At 45.7% G+C, this 19,874-nt stretch overlaps 1 protein-coding gene across 1 annotated transcript in view; it reads left to right on the top strand.

Annotated features, from left to right (window-relative positions):
• The window catches only part of CARF (calcium responsive transcription factor), a 38,384-nt gene that overhangs the window by 1,590 nt on the left and 16,920 nt on the right, over window positions 1–19,874 (top strand). Inside the window, exons 3-8 of the mRNA XM_054971764.1 lie at window positions 114–329; window positions 2,329–2,449; window positions 5,279–5,408; window positions 6,250–6,334; window positions 9,605–9,794; window positions 12,477–12,597. Of these exons, the coding sequence (XP_054827739.1) occupies window positions 114–329; window positions 2,329–2,449; window positions 5,279–5,408; window positions 6,250–6,334; window positions 9,605–9,794; window positions 12,477–12,597 (863 nt within the window). The remainder of the gene's footprint in view (window positions 1–113; window positions 330–2,328; window positions 2,450–5,278; window positions 5,409–6,249; window positions 6,335–9,604; window positions 9,795–12,476; window positions 12,598–19,874) is intronic.

Here is a 19,874-nt window from a genome sequence, read left to right as displayed (position 1 = left end):
GTAGAAGTATGGTTCATTAAAGACTTTGTCTTGAAAAAATAAGAAAATGTAGGCATTTGTTTCAAAACTGATTAACTGAATAGGGAAAATATAACATGTACTTTTTGTGTCAGTGTCTAGTATGTATGAAAAGCAAGAACATGTCATTTGGACAGAACGTGTCGCATGGAGGTTTGCCGACTGTAGACAACGCTTCTCCATCACTGAATGCACAAGTACAGCGATGTCAGCCACCTTCTTTTCAGGTGGAAGATTTTCAACTTGTAGATCAAAACAGCCATTCCCTTTATGAAGTCCAATCCTTAGAAGGGTCCAGTAGTAGTCACATGGTGAGCACATCTTCACACATCCAGTTGCAAGCTTTCACTACTTTAGTTGGTAAATTAATCAGCTAAAGCTCTAATTAATTAGCAGGGGGCCTATTGTAAGTTTTGGAGTCACATTCTGATAGGTGGGGATGTCAGTAAAGAGAACACTTGTATGTTTGTATTTTTGAGTCTATTAATTCTGGTTTGTGAGTGCAAAAGAATGAAAAAATAATTCAAATTGATGCTTTCCTTTAGTATAGGATTTCTTTCCTGCTTGAATTCTCAACTGTTCCTTCTACATATCAAAAACCTGAAAGGTAACTGTGGTCATACATTGCAGTGAAAACAACTAGGATCTTGTGGCATCTCAAAGGCTTAGCACATTTTTATTCTATGCATCGGAAGAAGTGGGCTGTAGTTCATGAAATAAAAATGTGTTAGTCTTAATGTGTCATAAAATGCCAGTATATCAAGAAAAAATTTATACTGAGGATTACATGATATGCATTTTAAAAGGTTTTATTATTTAAATGGCAAGAGTTAAATCAACTGAAACTTCTTTAGTCATCTGACAGTTCAGATAGCAGATTAATAAACTTTCTTGCCACATAGTCTGATATGAGAGTATGTTGAGAATGTTGTTTAGCTACTATGTTAAGGAAAACATTCCTACGTTCAGCAATTTACTGTGCAGTCCTAAAAACATTTTTCTAGGCGTAAACCCCCTTGAAGAGACCCCAGTAAGATTCTGAGTAGACATGTTTAGGATTGCTTTCTTAATAGCCTTAAAGTAGTTGAGTGTGTGGTGCAAACATTTTCCCATCAACAAATGAATCTTGGTATACTCTTGTTTCTTTGTTGTATTCAGAGGCACGCTCTGTTGTATTCAGAGCTCAATTGTTTCTGATTATTGTATAAAATATATGAATTTCAAATTGGCTTGCAGATTTTGTTTCAGTTGAAATAAAACTTTGGTCTCATTTCCTTTATTTGCCACTTCTCTCTATCCCATCCCATTTTCATCTGCTGTTCTCTGATGAATTGTCATTGATGTTTAAATTAAGAAAGAAATTAAGAAAGGTTAAAGTGCTTTGGGCTCTTTAGCTTGGAGAAACGACGACTGAGGGGTGACATGATAGAGGTTTACAAGATTATGCATGGGATAGAGAAGGTAGAGAAGTATTTTTCTCCCTTTCTCACAATACAAGAACTCGCGGGCACTCAATGAAATTGCTGAGCAGTCGGGTTAGAACGGATAAAAGGAAGTACTTCTTCACCCAAAGAATGATTACCACATGGAATTCACTGCCACAGGAGGTGGTGGCAGCTTCAAGCATAGACAGCTTCAAGAGGAGATTGGATAAACATATGAAGCAGAGGTCCATCAGTGGCTATTAGCCACAAGGTATAGATGGAACTCTCTGTCTAGAGCAGTGATGCTCTGTATTCTTGGTGTTCAGGGGGGGGGGGCAATCAGTGGGAGGGTTTCTTGTGTCCCTTCCCCACTGGCAGACCTGATGACACCCGGGTTTTTGGCCACTGTGTGACAGAGTGTTGGACTGGATAAGCCATTGGCCTGATCCAACTTGGCTTCTCTTATGTTCTTAAAACATGCCAGTCTACTCAGAATCCTACTGAAGTCTATTTAGTGGGACTTATTCCAAATAAAGTGTTCTTAAAATTGCACTGCTACTAGCTAATAATGTGCACTACTTCCTTCTACCTTTCAGTAATTTCTTTAGACATCCACCTTGAGTATCAGTGAGAAAGGAGAACTATAACTAATGTAAATAAATAAATATATTTTATATCAGCGTTCCAAACAAAGATCTGGGTTATTCCATGTAATTTCATGTTATAAAATGTGTTATAAATATGAGCAGTTTCCATCAGCACGTAAAGGCTGAGTGCAAATTTTTTACACTCTAAGCGAGATTACTGATTTTATTCAGATAGCTGTACCAAAGTCAGTTAAATCCACCCAGTTGCTTATTCTCATGAACCTTTGTTTGCTTCCAAGGTGATCGTTGCTCACAATTCTGAGAATGAGCAAGTGCTCCATGTTGTTCCTTCTACTCAGCAAGGAACTGAGCAAGTGATTATTCCTCAAGGTCAGCTTTTGGATGTCTGTAGCTCTGGAGGTAAGGAAATTTACTTGGGAGATCTGAACCCCCTTCTTGGTATCTCAGGGCATTGTGTGGAAGTAAGGTCGAACTGAAATCAGTGGACTATATTACTAAGTAATCTTAGCATGTTGAATCCTAAGATGTAATTTCATTATGTATCTTTTATTTTGTTAGCTTTGGTGGCCCTATGAAGGCAGAAAAGTTGGGGTAAAATGTTTGTAAAATAAAAATACCGCTCCCCCTCAGCTTGATTCAGTTACATATCTGCCACTCGCTTGCAGTGAATAGCAGTTTGCCCCAGGCAAGCAGCTGAGTGCATGCCTACCCCTCTTGCCACCAACTGCTTACTTGCATCACTCTTGCATTTTCTCAGCCTGGGAAACTGTGTATTCTGTATTGCATCTGTATTGCATTTTTTCAGCCTGAGAAACAGCGTATTCCTATGGCTGCCGTGCATACATTTTTCTTTCTCTGTATCTCTTGGCAGCCAAAGAAAGAGAAGAAATTCATAGGTTTGCAACATCCATTGCATTCTGTTATGTTTTCTTAAGTTGTGGAACACTGTAATGAGCTGAGCTATAGCTGCTGCATGCACAGAGTTTCTCTGAAAAGAATGGGCAGGTGATTGGAGAAGTGGATGGGAGACTGCCTCCCTCCATGCTGATAAATTAGTCTGCTCTTTCAAATTGTCCTGTTCAAATATTTATTTTAACATTTTCAGGGTTCACTGGAAAACAGTGCCGCTTTAAATTCCTGCAGTAGGCATTCACTTCTCCTAGTCATCATTGTCAGTAGTTTTAGCAATCAGGTCAGATTCTTCTGATAATGGGATTGTGCTAAATATGTATGCACGAAGTTAGGTCCATTATGTTTTCAGTAGGACTTAAAAGGAAATGAGTTCCGTGCTGTGGTGCATACTGTTGGTTGTGCCGTTGCAAATTACAAAAATCTGTAATCTGGTACCTTTAATTTCTGATAGCAGTTGTCTAGCACATATATAAATTCAAAGAAGAACTTGCAAAGATTTTTTAGGATAAATCATGTTTTGCAATGGTTGTTGTGGGTTTTCCGGGTTGTATTGCCGTGGTCTTGGCATTGTAGTTCCTGACAGTGACACTGAGAGATCTCTGTCTTTTGGTGCTACACCTCTGAAGATGGCAGCCACAGCTGCTGGCGAAACATCAGGAACTACAATGCCAAGACCACGGCAATACAGCCCGGAAAACCCACAACAACCATCGTTCTCCGGCCGTGAAAGCCTTCAACCATGTTTTGCAATAATTTGGTGTGCAATTTTTTGACAAGAGTATCCGGGTTCTAGACATCTACATCTACTTCTGTAGTTGTTTCTTCCCTCTTGCATTCATGGTTGATAGACTGTCTTTGTCATGTTTGACTGTACCCATTCATAACATGCCAATGATATTTCTGTATATGTTAGGGGTATCTGTATATTGTCAGGGGTAACTCCATTTTGTATGCTTCCATAGAATCTTGTTGCTATCATTCCCATGAGTTCTCACTCGTTCCCAGGTGGCCGAGTGTTTACCAGTTAGGTTTCCTGCTGATGTTATTGTCTTCTCCCTTTCTGGAACTGATAGCAAGAATGCAGGCTGTTCTCACACACATCACACAGCACCAAGTTATTTGGGATAAGGGAGGGGGGATTGAGCAAAGTAGAAGCGGCTTGTAATTTTCCTATGTAACCATTCTGGTCAACTTTCTACTGGAGCTACCTAGGGGCCCACCTTGCTCTTAGGTAGACCTTTGGACCTGATTATGGGAAGAACTGATTTCTGAATTAAAGTCATTTAATCAAGCGTCAGTGTCTTGTTGCAATGAACCAGGGATCTGTCTGCTGTAGTCTGTCATCCAGAGCCTGACAGTCTTGCTGCATCTATAGAATGTCAACCCCAAAGCTGGAATTCTAATAGATCCTTCTCCCATTATGCACTGAAACATATGCCCTCATGGTAGGTCCTTTATCTTTTTTTTTTTTTGCCAAACCTATTGTCCACCTTTCTCAGATTCAAAGCAGAATACAAAATAAAACTCAAGCAAACCTCAACCTCCCCCCCCCCCAATATTCCTATAAATGTAGTGTGACATGATCCATCTCTTCATTATTCTGTGTAGCTTCCTCTGGATAACTTACTTAGAAGGATTGCTTATTTTTCTCTTTCTGGGCTTTGTGCTTTTGGCTGCACCAAAGTTGTTCCTGCAGAGTGGAAAGTGTGAGTGGTGATTTGCATTTGGCGTAAACTGGAATGAGGCCTTGGTCTTTTCCTCCTTTGGCTTGGGATTTCTACCTCTTCATTGTAACATACCATAGAAACAGAGCCATAGATTGTGTGCTGGTCTTGTGAAGCCCTGCTGTGTAACAAGGAGGAGCTTGTGGTTACGAAATGATAGAGCTTCTGTAGCATGGTGGTTAAGTGGCTTAGCTGCAAATCAGCACTCTGCTGGTTTTTTAATCTCATTACTAACATGAGCTCAGTAAGTGGCCTTGTGTAAGCCACTCCTCTCAGCTCCAGCTTCCCAGCTGTATTGACTTTGTTCACCACTCTTCTGTCTAGAAGAGTGGCATATAAGCACACTTTTATTATTAGAGCCGGGCATGTTTCCCTGTCCAAATTCCAGGAGCTGTCCTACTGGATTAGAACAGATTTTGTCACAGGAGGCAGTCTACAACTAAGAATTTCTCTGTATTTCTGAAGGTCTGACAAATTGTATTCATGCTTCTGAACCAGAAAGCAGTCCACCATTGTTCTGAAATATGATTTGTCACAAGTGTATTCTTATTAAAGAGGACCATTTGTTTCATTTATTTTATTTTTTGCAAAGATGTTTCACAAGAGAAAAGTTGTGATGGGAATTTGCAGACTGTGGCAGTGGCTGCTATAGCAGACAATACAAACAATTACGTCTTTCATCCTCAAGCATCTCTCACAGTATCGAAAAAGATAGCCACCAGGTAGGTAATTATTGTTAGATGTGGGGAAATGGTCCTGCTGATCTACAACCCCTACCCCAATTCACCCTCCCAGGGGTCTGAGCACTCAGTGGCGTTCCTGAGTCTCCTCTCAACAGCCCAGCTGCACTTCAGAGCCCATCCTTGGGGTTTTTTTCTGCTTTTCTCTGGGTACCTCCACCACCAGGAAGAGAAGATGGGCTCCCTTCTGCCAATTAGTCAATTTTGTACTGTCCACTCCATAAAAGTTCTGACTCTGGTCAGTTTTGAAGCCCAGTCTAATCAGGTTCACACCCTGGCTGGGGCTGCCATCTGCTGCTTGGAGAAGATACACCACTCTTACGGGGAATAGCAATATACCAGGCTACTGCCAGCCTTTTCCCTGGCACCCTTCCTGGATAATGTGTTCAAGCGTTGAGGTCTATGTGGTACAGGGAATGACCACCTGCATTTATAATAGAATAACATCTGAAGAAGTGAGCTGTGGCTTACGAAAGCTCCTGCCCCACCACAGATTTTGTCAGTCTTTTAGGTGCTCCTGGACTCTGGCTGTTTTCTGCTCTGACGCATTTATCTGTCTATCTGCCACATTCTCCTCTGCTTTCTCCAGTCTCGTCCCTCCCCCGTTTTCAGTCTCTTCTTCTGAGTGGAATAGACAGGGTCGTCTTTTGAACTGATAGCGTCTTTAGTTTTGAGAGCCTGCTTTTTTCTTTACAAATCAGTAAGACAAATAATGGTCTCAGGCATTGGAACATAAATCAGCAATGTTTGTGTTTGTGTGAAGTTTGTTTAGTCTGCCTATCTGGATTTCTTTTGTCTGTCTGTCCATTTCTGTATTTCTCAGGGTATTGGAAGACTCTGTTCCAGTTCCCCCTCAGCCGTTGCCCCCAAGTGCCCCTGTATGGGCTCGCCGGCTCAGCAGCTGTGAGGTAAGCTGGAAATAACTGTTGATCTCTCAAGCCATTGCAGTGAAGGAGGTGACTGGCCTCGTAATTTCTGTTTGGTTCCTTTGGCCCAAAGTGCGAGTCAGAAGGGGATGATTTGTGCAGATATCGTGGAATGTGAATGGCCTTACCAACTCAGTTCTCTCCACCCACCTTCTTCTCACTCTTTTTGAAAATACAAATTTCTCGGAAGTCAAGCCGTTTTGTTCACTGGGGTATATTCCTGGGCCGATGTTTTTGGGATTGCATCCTTTAGAGACCCAGTTTTTACCCTGAACAGTGAACAGAAACCAAATCGAATTGTAGGAGGGTTTCCCCCCAGTTTCTAACAAGGACAGCAAATCCCATCCAATCAGGCTGTTAGTAAACTGGTGTTCACGAAGTGGGGCTTCCCTGGTTTGTCCCCCTGCTGGACCCACTGGGTCCCCTGAAATTCTGTTCTGCAGGGTGGGGCTGTCAGTGGATCCTCATCAGCCGCGTAAGTGTCTGAAGCGAGAACAGGAACTGGTGGAAGTTCCTCTTCCTTCCAGGGCACGAGAGCCTTCCTCTTGTTGGAAACAATTATGGTAGTGGAATACCAGCCCCGAAACATAAAGGAGAGGTCTGTCTGAAAATTAGTTTGCTCTTGGTAGCCCTCAGTAAAGTATCTGATTACATGTGATCTGCGCTCACAGCTTAGTAGGTTACAGAACTGACAGTTTGTATTGCTGAATGTGCCTCCTGAACAAGGGCGCTTGGATATAAAGGTTTCTGGAGACTTTAGATGGGCACTCAGCATAAAAATGGGTTTTTGAAAAATACTTATGTAAAGGTTCTTGGCAAACTGGGTATCTGCTGTATCTACAAAGGGAGCTTTGACTCTCAAAAGGTTCTGCCTTGGAAACCTGGTTGGTCTTTAAGGTGCTACTGGACTCAAATCTTGTATATCTAATAGGGCTGCTTCTTTCAGCTTAGAACAATTGAGGCTACATTCTTTCATATTGTTTTAAAATTATTTTATTTACAAACTTTATATCCCACCTTTCGGCCTGAACAGGGTCACCAAGGCAGCCAACAATTAAATACTGAACATTTTAAAACACATTATAAAATCAGTTAAAACCCACAATAAAACCATGTATATATTACTTAAAACGTGTAGAATGTAGAGCAGGAAGGTTTGGTCATTGAGGGAATGTCAAACTAAACAAAGAAGTCTTCACCTGCTGGCAGAAGACGGTGATGGAAAAGGATGTAAGAATATCCTGAGGAAGGAGTTCTACAATTTCAGTACCACAACTTAGAATCCCTGTCTTTGGTTGCCACCTACCTAAACTCATAAGGTATTTATAACAACAATAACAGCAACATTCAATTCCACTCTTCAGGATGACTTAACACCTACTCAGAGCAGTTTACAAAGTATGTCATTATTATCCCCACAACAGAACACCCTATGATGTGGGTGGGGCTGAGAGAGCTCCGAGAGAGCTGTGACTGGCCCAAGGTCACCCAGCTGGCTTCAAGCAGAGGAGTGGGGAATCAAACCCAGCTCTTCAGATTAGAGTCCCACACTCTTAACCACTACTCCAAACTGGCTCTCCCGTTTGGCTTTAGGCTTTATAAGGCCTGAAGCAGAATTTCATAAGATGATCGTACTGGTAGTGTAAATTGATAAAAGAGTAGGTGATCTTTAAGGTATTATGGATCCAAACCGTATAGGGCTTAAAGGGCTTTTTAATAAATTCTGCCAAGAAACAAATTGGAAGCCAGTGCAGATGGACCAAGGCTGGAGTGATATGGTTACATGTTGCATGAATCCGAAATGGCCATATCTACCAGATTAAAAATCAAGTGTAGTGTGGTAACAGAGAACCCTGTTTAAACTTTAGTTATATTAATTAACCCTCTTGTCATCTTTTGCTTGTCATAGCCTCTCACGCTATGAATGGGATCACTGGTTCTCTCCCTCTTCCCCTCTATGTTCATGTCAAGGCTTCACTGCCACATGTCTGGAACTACTTTTTTTTTTTTTTAAGAAACTCTGTCTTGTATTAGTTTTATTTAGGTCACAACAAGTAGCGTATAGAGCAATGTGTTCATGGGCTCTGTCCCTTATGACAAGGTCTGGTCTTTTGGAGGCAGACTGACATCAAACGCGCGTGCGCACGCGTGTGATTTGTAAATTATAATGTTCATGCAAAATTTTACTGAACTACATATTGAGTGGCAGAAAAAGAAAGATCTATTTAAATCAAACAGAACATCTGATAAAATGACTGAAGGAAATAAGCGGTGCTGTAGGCTATTAATCAAGTCTTCAAGATCTTTAGTGTGATTGATAAAGCTTTTTTATTCTTTGTTCTGATTTCCTTTGTTCGGTTTTTCTGAGTCATTCTCTTTAAGCTTAGTCTTTCCTTTTCTATTCATCTTGCAAGCCTTTTCTCTTTAAACCCAGTTTTTCATCATATCGTCAAGGCAAGGAAAGTAGTGTAGATTAATTTTATGACCAAACTTCTGTAAGCACAAAATTATCATCTCCCTTTATTTCTGGAAATGTGTATACACGCTTATTGTGGATTACAATAATTGTCAAAACCAGAGAGACGGTGAGAATTAGTCATAGACTCACACAGTTAACCAAAGAGCATAATATGTAAAGAGTGGTCTTGAGTGGGATTCCATAAATTTGATTGTGTTTCTGACCTGTATGGAAAATGTTCATATAATGGCTATGATCAAAGGGTGCATGCTCTCAGATTTTTTTTTTCCGGGTTTAACTCTGGATGGCTGTATCATGGAATTCCCCAAAGGCTTTTTCAAATATCAACCTGTCTACATTTTATAAAATGCTTGATAAGTATTTAAAAGGAAAGCTGGATTAAAATGGTGCACTCTCTTCACTAGCACTTCCTCCTTAGACTCCTGTCAAGTGGTAAAGGATTGAGAATGAAATATTACGGCATTCTAAAGAAACTTTCTTCTACACTCATCTTTGAGCTTACGGTACTCTCAAAAGCTTCTAGACATTAAAAAAAATTAAGTTCCATTTTTATCATTCCTATTTTCATGCTTGCAGACTGCATTTTAAACCTGGAGGAATAGAAAAAATATTTTCAGGGTTGTGAAAAGAAGGGGGAAATCCGTCACATGCTGAGGTTGTATGCATGCACCCTTCTGTACTGCAGTGAACATCTTCACTTCTGTTGTAAGACAACCCTGACTTTTTGACCCCAAAGCATTCCAGCTCTTTTATTTCAATTTCTTTCTGTGCAGAAAATTGGGGACTCCTACCGTGGCTATTGTTCAAGTGAAACAGAACTGGAGAGTGTTTTAACACTGCACAAACAGCAAACACAGAGCGTGTGGGGAACACGGCAGTCTCCAAGCCCAGCAAAGCCTGCCACAAGATTGATGTGGAAATCACAATATGTCCCATATGATGGGATTCCATTTGTGAACGCTGGTAACTAACTTTCTTCTAAACTGATCAGATTTGCTAAAGAGACACTTCCTCAGTGTTCTTGTGGCATAGGTATTTTGAAAGGTCAGAAATGGAAAAGGTAAGCCTTGGTGTCTTCAAACCTAAATTTACACAAAATTGATAAGACACTTGAATTTTCCAACATGCTGTCCTGTGTTGCTGAAGTTTCTCGCCCGTATTACAGAGAGGAGCATAATATATAGTGGCAATATTTGGGTTAAGCAATTTGCTTTCAACCCACCCACCTCTTTCAAAAACACTCAAAAATTGCTTCGGTTTTCTTTGCTTATCACAGAAATGTGCTTTTAATAACTCCTCACACAACGTCTGTTATAGTCGGATAACATGCTCTGTGTAAATCTGTGCGGTCTAGTATTTTGGTACCCACTGTGGAGTGGCTTCCAAGCATGGGGAACTGTGACAAATTAAACAGCTGTGCCACCTTAAAATATGATGGTGCTACAGTACGTTGGCAACCATTCTGCTTTCCTGTGGATAAATGATTCCTTCAAAGGAAAAAATGGCTTCTGAGAGAAAGCGCTCAATCTCTTGACCTTCAGTTTACAAAAAGGTATTTTTTAAAATGGGTCTTTAGGGCACATGGGGCTTGTGCAAACATAATGCTGGACTGTGACTTATGGATAGGATTCTGTGCTCTCCCCCATTTCCAATTTCTTTTTTACCTTTAAATCTGATCATTGCCAAGCTTGACCAAGGGCATTCTTGCATCTTTCCTGGTAGTTAACTTGCCTTTGTGAAATGGGTATTGCTAATCAAATGCGAGAAACCGGGCGTTTCATGTCAAAGGGCATTCGTATCATGCAGCACACCCTTTGGTCCAAATCAGATGAGATGCTGAGAGTTCTGTGTTTGAAGTGCTTCATAACATTCATTGAGTAGTGTGTGGAGGCCCCATTGGGGCAGACCTGATCTAAATTGGCCCTCTGAAAGTGCTGTGGTGGTTGTTGTTGTTCTGCCTTTCTCACCGAGACCCAAGATGGGTTGTACAGTGTAAGTCAATACAATATAATCAACAGAAAGAACAGTTACTAAGGAAAATATAATATGATCAACAGTTAGGGAATGGTTGAAGAAAACTTGAAAACAAACATAAATCTGAAACAGAAATGTGCTTTCTGAAACAGAGTGTAAACAATTAACATGGGTACTTGTATCCCCTCACAGGGCAAATAGCAGCTCCCTGAGGTCACTTTAGATCAGGAAAACAGCACTTGGAGGGGGAGGCTTAAATCCCCCCCTACTTGTGCTGTGGTTCTGATTGGTGCAAACTGTTGGGAGCTCTGGATAGTCCCAGCATATCATCCAGTCTGGCCATTAATCACAACACAGCACACTGCATTGGCAGCAGCTCACACATTTCAGTTGCCAAGATATAAAGTGAAGTATGTGCTGACATGAAATGGCAGAGAGTTAATAACCAAGCTGAAGGTAAGTGGAGTGAATGAGCTTGAGTGGTCCAGTTTAGAAGAATTTGGAATGTGGACTGTGGAGATCCAATCCTAATTTTTCTCGTATGATTTTCATTTTCTATGGTATGAGAAGAATCAGAATTATAAGCATTTTATGTTTTAGCAAATATTTGAGTAGCGGGAAAAATGGTGTATTAAATCAGTGAACGCTCTAAAACAGATTGGGAATTCAATATACATTTTTGATGTATAGCTATTTAAAACAAATAAACTGTTTCTTGATGTATTGTCGAAGGCTTTCATGGCCGGAGAACGATGGTTGTTGTGGGTTTTCCGGGCTGTATTGCCGTGGTCTTGGCATTGTAGTTCCTGACGTTTCGCCAGCAGCTGTGGCTGGCATCTTCAGAGGTGTCATTGTCAGTAGTTTTAGCAATCAGGTCAGATTCTTCTGATAATGGGATTGTGCTAAATATGTATGCATGAAGTTAGGTCCATTATGTTTTCAGTAGGACTTCAAAGGAAATGAGTTCTGTGCTGTGGTGCATACTGTTGGTTGTGCCATTGCAAATTACAAAAATCTGTAATCTGGTACCTTTAATTTCTGATAGCAGTTGTCTAGCACATATATAAATTCAAAGAAGAACTTGCAAAGATTTTTTAGGATAAATCATGTTTTGCAATGGTTGTTGTGGGTTTTCCGGGCTGTATTGCCGTGGTCTTGGCATTGTAGTTCCTGACAGTGACACTGAGAGATCTCTGTCTTTTGGTGCTACACCTCTGAAGATGCCAGCCACAGCTGCTGGCGAAACGTCAGGAACTACAATGCCAAGAGCACGGCAATACAGCCCGGAAAACCCACAACAACCAATGTTTCTGGATGCATGCAGATAAATTTCTAGTAATCCTGCTTCAAGGATAGTAAAAATGAAAATAGCTTTTAGATGCAATATAACATAATGTAGTGAGTTATTTCAGCCAGAAGTCTAATCTAATTTTTTTTTAACTTTCTGTACATCAGCTTTCATGTTGAGTAGTTCTGATAGCATTGTTAGGGAAATGTTAGAAGTCATTTTGAACAAGCTTCGAAAATTTTAAATCCTAAGAAACATGAGAACATCGACCAGACAAGCTCAAGTCATCTTAAAATATGTGCTCTGTAATATCTGATCTCTGTTGACAAATGTTTTTTCCTATCCTTCAAACCAATGAATTTTAAGCACTTTTCCCCCATCAGGGAGCAGAGCCATAGTGATGGAGTGTCAATACGGGCCCCGAAGGAAGGGCTTTCAGCCCCGAAGGAGCAGTGATCAGGAGAGCGTTTCTCGCCAGCTGTACAAAGCCACTTGCCCTGCCCGGTAAGTAATGGCAGGCTGAAGTGCCTCGCCCTTATTCCAGCATCTTCAGCAGGCTGTTGGGTTAGGATCTGGGGTCACCCACGTTTGAATCCCCCGTGGAATCTGCCATGGAAGCTGCTTGCTGGGTGATCTTGGGTCATTCTCTTTCAACTTAACTTGCATCATAGGGTGATCATTGTGTGGATAAAATGGAGGAAGGATGCCATAAAGAAATACAAAATCATGTGTGTGCTAGAATCTTCAGTATGTAGAACAAGCATCCCCAACCTTTTTCCAGTCAGAGGGCACTTTTGGAATTTTGAGAGAGGATGGTGAGCTCCATCCCCAAATGGCTGCTATTGCAGCTGTGGAAAACCCTTTCATTTAAATGAGGGTAGCCAATAGCAAGCCCCACTTTAAAGTGGCCCCACCCATCTTCTGAAAAATGTGGAGGACACTAGAGGAAGTACGAGTGGGTGCCATGGTGTTCATCAGCACCACGTTACAGAACCATGATGCAGAGCCCCATGGAAGACTCAGTCTGAACAAAGCCTTCAGAGCAATGCAAACAAGGCTCTGGTGGTGCTGATTTGGTGTGGAGGGATAAGCAAAGGTAAACCGGCTACATAAATTCTGTTGGGGAGAGAACTAGCATAAGGCTTGCTTGCCGCCTTCCTTAGATACCATCAGAAGGCGCACCTGCATTTTATCTTCCTCTAACAACTTCGTGAAACAGCTTGGCAGAGAGAGCTTTTCTTAGGACCATCCAGACTGCTTGAGGTTTGAGCTGCAAAGCCAACAGATAAAGCAGAAACCATTCCTTGGAAGGATTGATGGCAAGAGCGGTGATGATACTGCAAGTGCACCAAATTACGGAGTTCTGGCTATTACCAAATAGGTCTATTTTCTGACATATTGATGTACTGATATTGTCATGGGGCTCAGTGAGGGTGAGGACTCCTCAGAGGAAGAGGAGCCTCGTGTAACCAGCCAAGCCAGCCCTGATGCAGCTGAAGCCGGGAATCAGGAGGAACGGCTGCTGGCAGATCAGAGTCCACGGCCAGCAGCTGACCCAGCATCCCCAGCACCCGTCAGCCTCAACACCACTGGCAAAGCCCAGCCAGCAGTTACCCAACGCCCTCAGTCAGCAGCTGAGCCAGCAGCACTGATGCCCTCCAGTTCTACCACCACTGGTGAAGCGCTGCCAGGGATGCCCAAACCTCCAGCTTCACCCAGGGAGCACCGTAGGCAAAAGCAACGAGTGGAGCTGCAGGAGAGGCAGCAAAGTGAACACCTCCTGGCCAAACGCCAGCTGCTTGTGGAGAGCGATGAGGAAGTAAGCACAGGATAGCTCCCAAGCAGCTGGCTGCCAGCCCAGCCTGTCTATAAAACCCTGCCACAGACAACCAGGAGGCGTGGAAGCAACATGTCGTTCATCTTCGTTCTTCTGTGCTTCCACACATAGGGACTGCGCAGGCGCAGGCCAGCCGCCGGAGAATTTTCTATAGCTTTTATAGCTCTGAAGGGGCCGTTTGTCGCGCGCCTCAGCGACCGTTTTCCCGCCCAAACGGTCACATGCTCCTCCAGCGACCAACGGCCCCTTCCCTCAGTTCTCTTCTTGCCACCGCTTGGAGAGAACGTGAGCTTCGTTGCTCTGTCTTTTTGTGTGCTTTTGAGCTTCTGGATTGATCTTTTGGCTTGACTTCGGACTTCGGACTACTCTTCTGCTTACTGATTTGGACTTTGACTTGGACTCGGTAATTATGACTCGGACTGTTTGACCCCCTCTTTTAGCGTGCCCCTGAAGATGGCCTCAAAGGCTCTCTTCAAACACTGTGTGAAGTGCCACACGAAGATGGCACAAACTGATGGCCATGACTTGTGCCTTTTTTGCTTGGGGGAGACCCATAATGTGACCGCATGTAAGGTCTGCCAGGGGTTCACCCACAAGGCTCGGCAGGATCGCCAAGCCCGGCTAAACTCTGCCTTGTGGAAGTCCGTGATGTCGGAGGCCACCCCGATGCCCTCTGCTAAGGCCTGCCCTAGCCCCTCTGCCGAACGGCGATCTAGAGCGGGTTCGGTGGCTTCCGCGAGGTCGGGGTCGAAATCGCGGCCCCCAAGTGCCTCGGCGTCGAAAGCAGCCTCACCGGCGCAGGGATCGGCAAGGCCGCCCCGAAGCGCGTCCTCTACCCGCTCGGATCCGAGACCGGCTTTGGAACCAAGGATCGTGGTGCCGAGCCCCCGCTCGGAGCCGACGGCTGGCTCGATTCCGATCAGAGCGAAGGTGTCGAAGCCGAGATCCACTTCGAGGTCGAAGATCCCATCGATTCCGAGGTCCTCGTCGGAGCCACCGGCCAAGAAGAAGAAGACTAAGCATCGTCACCGATCTCCGCGTCCTGTTCCAGAGGACGTCATCGTTCTTCCCCGCACTCCTTCACCTCACCTGGGTTCCCCGGATCCTGAGGAAGGCATGGAACCAGTGCCGGAACCGACGGCCTTCGAGGTTGTGGAGGCGGAGTTTTCTCCGGGGCTGGAACCGAGCCCCTTGGTGAGGGGGAGCCGACTATCACCTGCCCATCGTTCCCCACCTGCTTCTGTCCACGGACGACGTCGGTCCGAGGAGAGCGTCGGTTCCGACCGTTCCATTGGATCCGTTGCATCGCGTCATCGCCAGGCTTCTTACCTTCCCCCGACGTACCACTGTCAGTGGGAAGGGGCACCTGCCGGGTTCTCCGGCTCGGAACCGAGGCCTTCGACGTCGAGGCAAGCGTGGCTCCCTCCGGCGGTCTGGGAAGAGGAATCGCAGCACGGTTCCGAACAAGGCGAAGTGGAGAGCATGGGAGACTACCCTTCCGAGTCCTGGTCTGAGCCTTCGCAGGATGATGATGTGGCGCCGAGCACCAGTTCACCATATGAGGATCTGAGGATCTACTCAGACCAGATGGCCTGGATGGCGCAGGCGCTGGAGATGGACATCTCATTGGCTACCCCCCAGACCAAGGACAAGCTCCTGAAGAGAATCTACGGAGACAACCCGGCATCCATCGGCTTCCCCATGCTGGAGGGCCTTGAGGAGATTGTGGAGAGGGTTTGGAAGGTGCCCTGCGACCAGCCTGCGACTTCTAAGCGGATCGAGCAGCTTTATAAAATCAAGCAGGGCACCTGGCAACCGCTGGTGAAACACCCTCCACCCTCCTCACTGGTCACGGAGGAATTCCACCCCCGGCGTTCAGGCCCGCCTTCAGCACCACCTGACAAGGAGGGCAGGAAGCTTGACGCGCTTGGCAGGCGTCACTACTCCATCGCGTCTCTGGCCCTTAGGATCGCCAACTACCAGACCATCATGGCTGGTTACCAGCTTTATCTCTGGGAGAAGTTGGCGTCCTATGTTGGGGACCTCCCACCTGAAAAGAAAGCGGTGGTATCCCTGCTGCAGAATGAGGCTGTGAGGCTATCCAAGCAGCAGATGAATGCGGGGAGCCACGCTGCGGACACTGCTGCGCGAAGGATGGCTTCTGCGGTGGTCCTCAGGCGCCATTCCTGGTTGCGGTCGACCGCCCTTTCCCAGGAGGTGCGTTCCAGGGTGGAGAGTATGCCCTTTGAGGGAGACTCGCTCTTCTCCAAGACCACCGACGAGGGCTTGAAAAAGAAAAAGGAAGACCGGCAGACGGCGCGGTCCTTGGGGCTGGCTCCTGCGGACAAGCCCACTTCCAAGCCACGGTACACCCCCCGGTACGGCCCGTATCATTACCAGGGCAGGTACCAGCAGCAGCGGCCAGGATACCAACAATATCCTGCCTACCCGCAACGGACCTATCCCCCTGCACAACAACAGAGGATGCGTAGACCCTTCAAGCCTCCCCCGTCACAGTCACCGGCCCAGCAGAGGGATCAGCAGGGTCCCGGGAGGCAGTACTGACGGGGCACGCCAGCCGTATCTCCAACTTTTTCGGACAGACTGAGTCCACTCCTCTCTGAGTGGGAGTCAATAACATCTGACTCATGGGTCTTAACGATTGTTGATAAGGGATACGGGCTGGAATTCATTGAGCTGCCTAGGTGCAGTTCACCCCTGACAGCTGTAAATAACACTATGGCCGAGCTGGATGCGGAAATCGTGTCGCTCGTGGCCAAGGGTGCTGTGGAAGAGTTGCCCTATGAGGAATCCATGACGGGGTTCTTCTCTAGGTTTTTCCTGGTACCCAAAAAGGATGGGGGTTTACGCCCCATTTTAGATCTGAGGGGTCTTAATGCCTTCCTCAAGGTTACTAAATTCAAGATGGTTACATTGGCGACAGTGATCACCTTACTGAAACATGGGGATTGGTTTGCAGTCCTTGATTTGAAGGACGCATATTTTCACGTGGGGATACGGGAAGAGCACAGAAAATACCTGAGCTTTGTTTATCAGCGTAGAGTTTTCCGGTATAGGGTGCTTCCCTTTGGTCTCTCCACTGCCCCACGTGTGTTCACAAAATGTGTGGCCCCTGTGGTCTCATTCCTCCGTGAGGAGGGCTGTACCATCTTCCCATACCTCGATGACTGGCTCATCGTGGCTGAGTCAGAGGCTAGGCTGGTGCAGGACATTGACTTGGTGCTTAGCACTTGTGACCGCTTGGGGCTCTTGGTAAACTTTGAAAAATCCAAGCTGGTGCCCACCTGCAAGGTTTCCTACATCGGTGCACTGTTGGACTCTGTAGAGGGTAAGGCTCTGCTCCCCTGGGAGAGAGCTAGGTCCCTAAGGGGTCTTGTGTCCATGTTTAAGAGGAACCGTTTCCAATCCGTGCGCACTATCCAGTGCTTATTAGGTCATATGGCAGCGACCACCTCTGTGGTCCCCTTCGCTAGGCTGCATATGCGCCCTCTCCAGAACTGGTTTGTACGGAGGTACGATGCCATGCAGCACCCTCCGTCCCTCAAGCTCTCCATCCCAAGGGTCATCCTGTCCTCCTTGGACTGGTGGTTGTCTGATGACAATTTATTTAAAGGGACCCCTTTTGGCTATCAGCATCCTGTCGTCACGGTGACCACTGACACCCCTCTGCTGGGCTGGGGGGCTTATTGTGGTGATGTATGTGTGCAAGATGTCTGGTCTGAGAGGGAAAAGACCCTCCACATCAATGTGCTTGAACTAAGAGCCATACGTTTCGCACTTGTGTCCCTTACAGCATTTTTGAAAAACCGCCAGGTGTTGGTACAGACGGACAATACGACTGCCATGTACTACATAAATCAACAAGGGGGTACAGTGTCCATGGCGCTCTGCCGGGAAGGCACGCTCACTTGGCAATGGGCAATCAGGAATGGCGTGACAATTCGTGCATTACACGTGGCAGGGTCGGACAATGCCCGACCGGATGCCCTGAGCAGGGTCCTTCTGCTGGACCACGAGTGGGAACTGAACGTAGAGTGCATTGGGCCGATCTTTCGGATGTGGGGTCATCCGGATATAGACGTGTTCGCAACTGCGGCGAATACCAAGGCCCAAATGTTCTGTTCCAGAGCGGGGAGCGACCCCCTCTCTATTGGGGATGCCTTCCAGTGTATGTGGACCCAGGGGTTGCATTATATGTTTCCTCCGTTCCCTTTGATTCCCAGGGTCCTGTGCAAAATAGAGGAGGACGGGACGGACTGCATCCTGGTAGCCCCCTTTTGGCCAAGGCAGGTTTGGTTTCCAAAGCTCCTGCGGATGTCCCAACGGACATATGTGAGTCTGCCCCCTCGGCAGGACCTTCTCCTGAATGGGAGCTTAGTCCATCACGACCCCTGGAAGCTGCACCTGACGGCTTGGCGGATCGTTCCTCCCCTGTAGGTTTTTCAGATCAGGTACAGAAGGTCCTCCTGAATGCACGCAGACCATCCACTAGGCGCTGTTATGCGGCCAAGTGGCGTAGGTTCGAAATATGGGCACTTGCTAAAGGAGTGGTGCCTGCCAGCAGCCCCCTAGGGGTTATATTCGATTACTTGTGCCACCTGCGGGACCTGGGCCTGAAGGTTTCCTCTCTTAAGGTCCACCTTGCGGCTATCTCTGCTGCTCACACTCGAGTTGATGGTGGTACAGTATTTTCTCACCCGAAATCCCGTCAATTCCTTAAGGGCATGTTCAACCTATACCCACCTGTGTCGGCACCGGTACCTCAGTGGTCGCTGTCCCTGGTGCTCGCACAGCTTATGTTGCCTCCGTTCGAACCTCTGGCAGCCTGCCCCTTGGACATGTTATCGTACAAGGTATCATTCTTGGTGGCCGTGACTTCTGCTAGGAGGGTCAGTGAGCTGTCTGCGTTGCGATCTGACCCTCCCTTCCTGGTGTTTCATCCGAACAAGGTGGTCCTGCGTCCCTGCCTGGGTTTCCTGCCTAAGGTGGTGTCCGCTTTCCACCTCTCGCAGGATATTGCATTGCCTGCATTTTTTCCTCGCCCTTCCTCGAAAGGGGAGAAGGCCCTCCATTCACTAGATTTAAAAAGGGCCATAGCCTACTATTTGGATAGGACAAGGGGATTCCGTTCGAGTCCTCACCTGTTTGTGTGCTTTGGGGCCAAGGACAAGGGTAACAGGGCTTCTTCACAGACCCTGTCTAGGTGGATCGTGACGGCCATTAGCAAGGCCTATTCCCTAGCTGGAGTGGCTTGCCCACTTCATGTCAGGGCCCATTCTACGCGGTCCCAAGCATCCTCCTCGGCACTCCTCAGGGGTGTGCCTCTGGTTAACATCTGCAAGGCAGCCACATGGTCCTCTGCGGACACTTTTGTGAGGCATTATGCCATAGATGTCAATGCAGAGCAGGATGTTTCTGTGGCCAAGGCTGTCCTACACTCCCTTTTTTCCTAAGGGAGTCTTGGATGAGCTTCTTTGCGTACCTGCCAGGTACCCTTGGGTGAAATTGTATATATGTTATCTGTATATATGTATATATTGAATATTTATATATTATTGCACATGTTGTATAGATGTGTATATATATATATCTGTGTATATAGTTGTCATTGTATTTGTTGCACATGTGGAGTGTTGTTGGTGTTGTATAATAATAAAATTGTGTTGGATTTCACCCCACCTTCCTTATTGTGTGAAGCTTGGTACTCTCCCATGTGTGGAAGCACAGAAGAACGAAGATGAAAACAGGGTTGACATACCTGTAACTTATGTTCATCGAGTTCTTCTGTGCTGACACACAACCCTCCCTCCTACCCCGCTGTGAACTCCAATGCACGATGCTGTGATGACTATAATGAATATTGGTGTCTTTGAAGGTTTATGGCTATGTGTATTGGTTAAGCGGCGGCAAGGAGAACTGAGGG

Source organism: Eublepharis macularius, chromosome 2, assembly GCF_028583425.1.
Source record: "Eublepharis macularius isolate TG4126 chromosome 2, MPM_Emac_v1.0, whole genome shotgun sequence".
Taxonomy (NCBI): domain Eukaryota; kingdom Metazoa; phylum Chordata; class Lepidosauria; order Squamata; family Eublepharidae; genus Eublepharis; species Eublepharis macularius.
The sequence above is the reverse complement of the archived record's forward strand: the minus strand, read 5'-3'. Positions and strand labels throughout refer to the sequence as shown.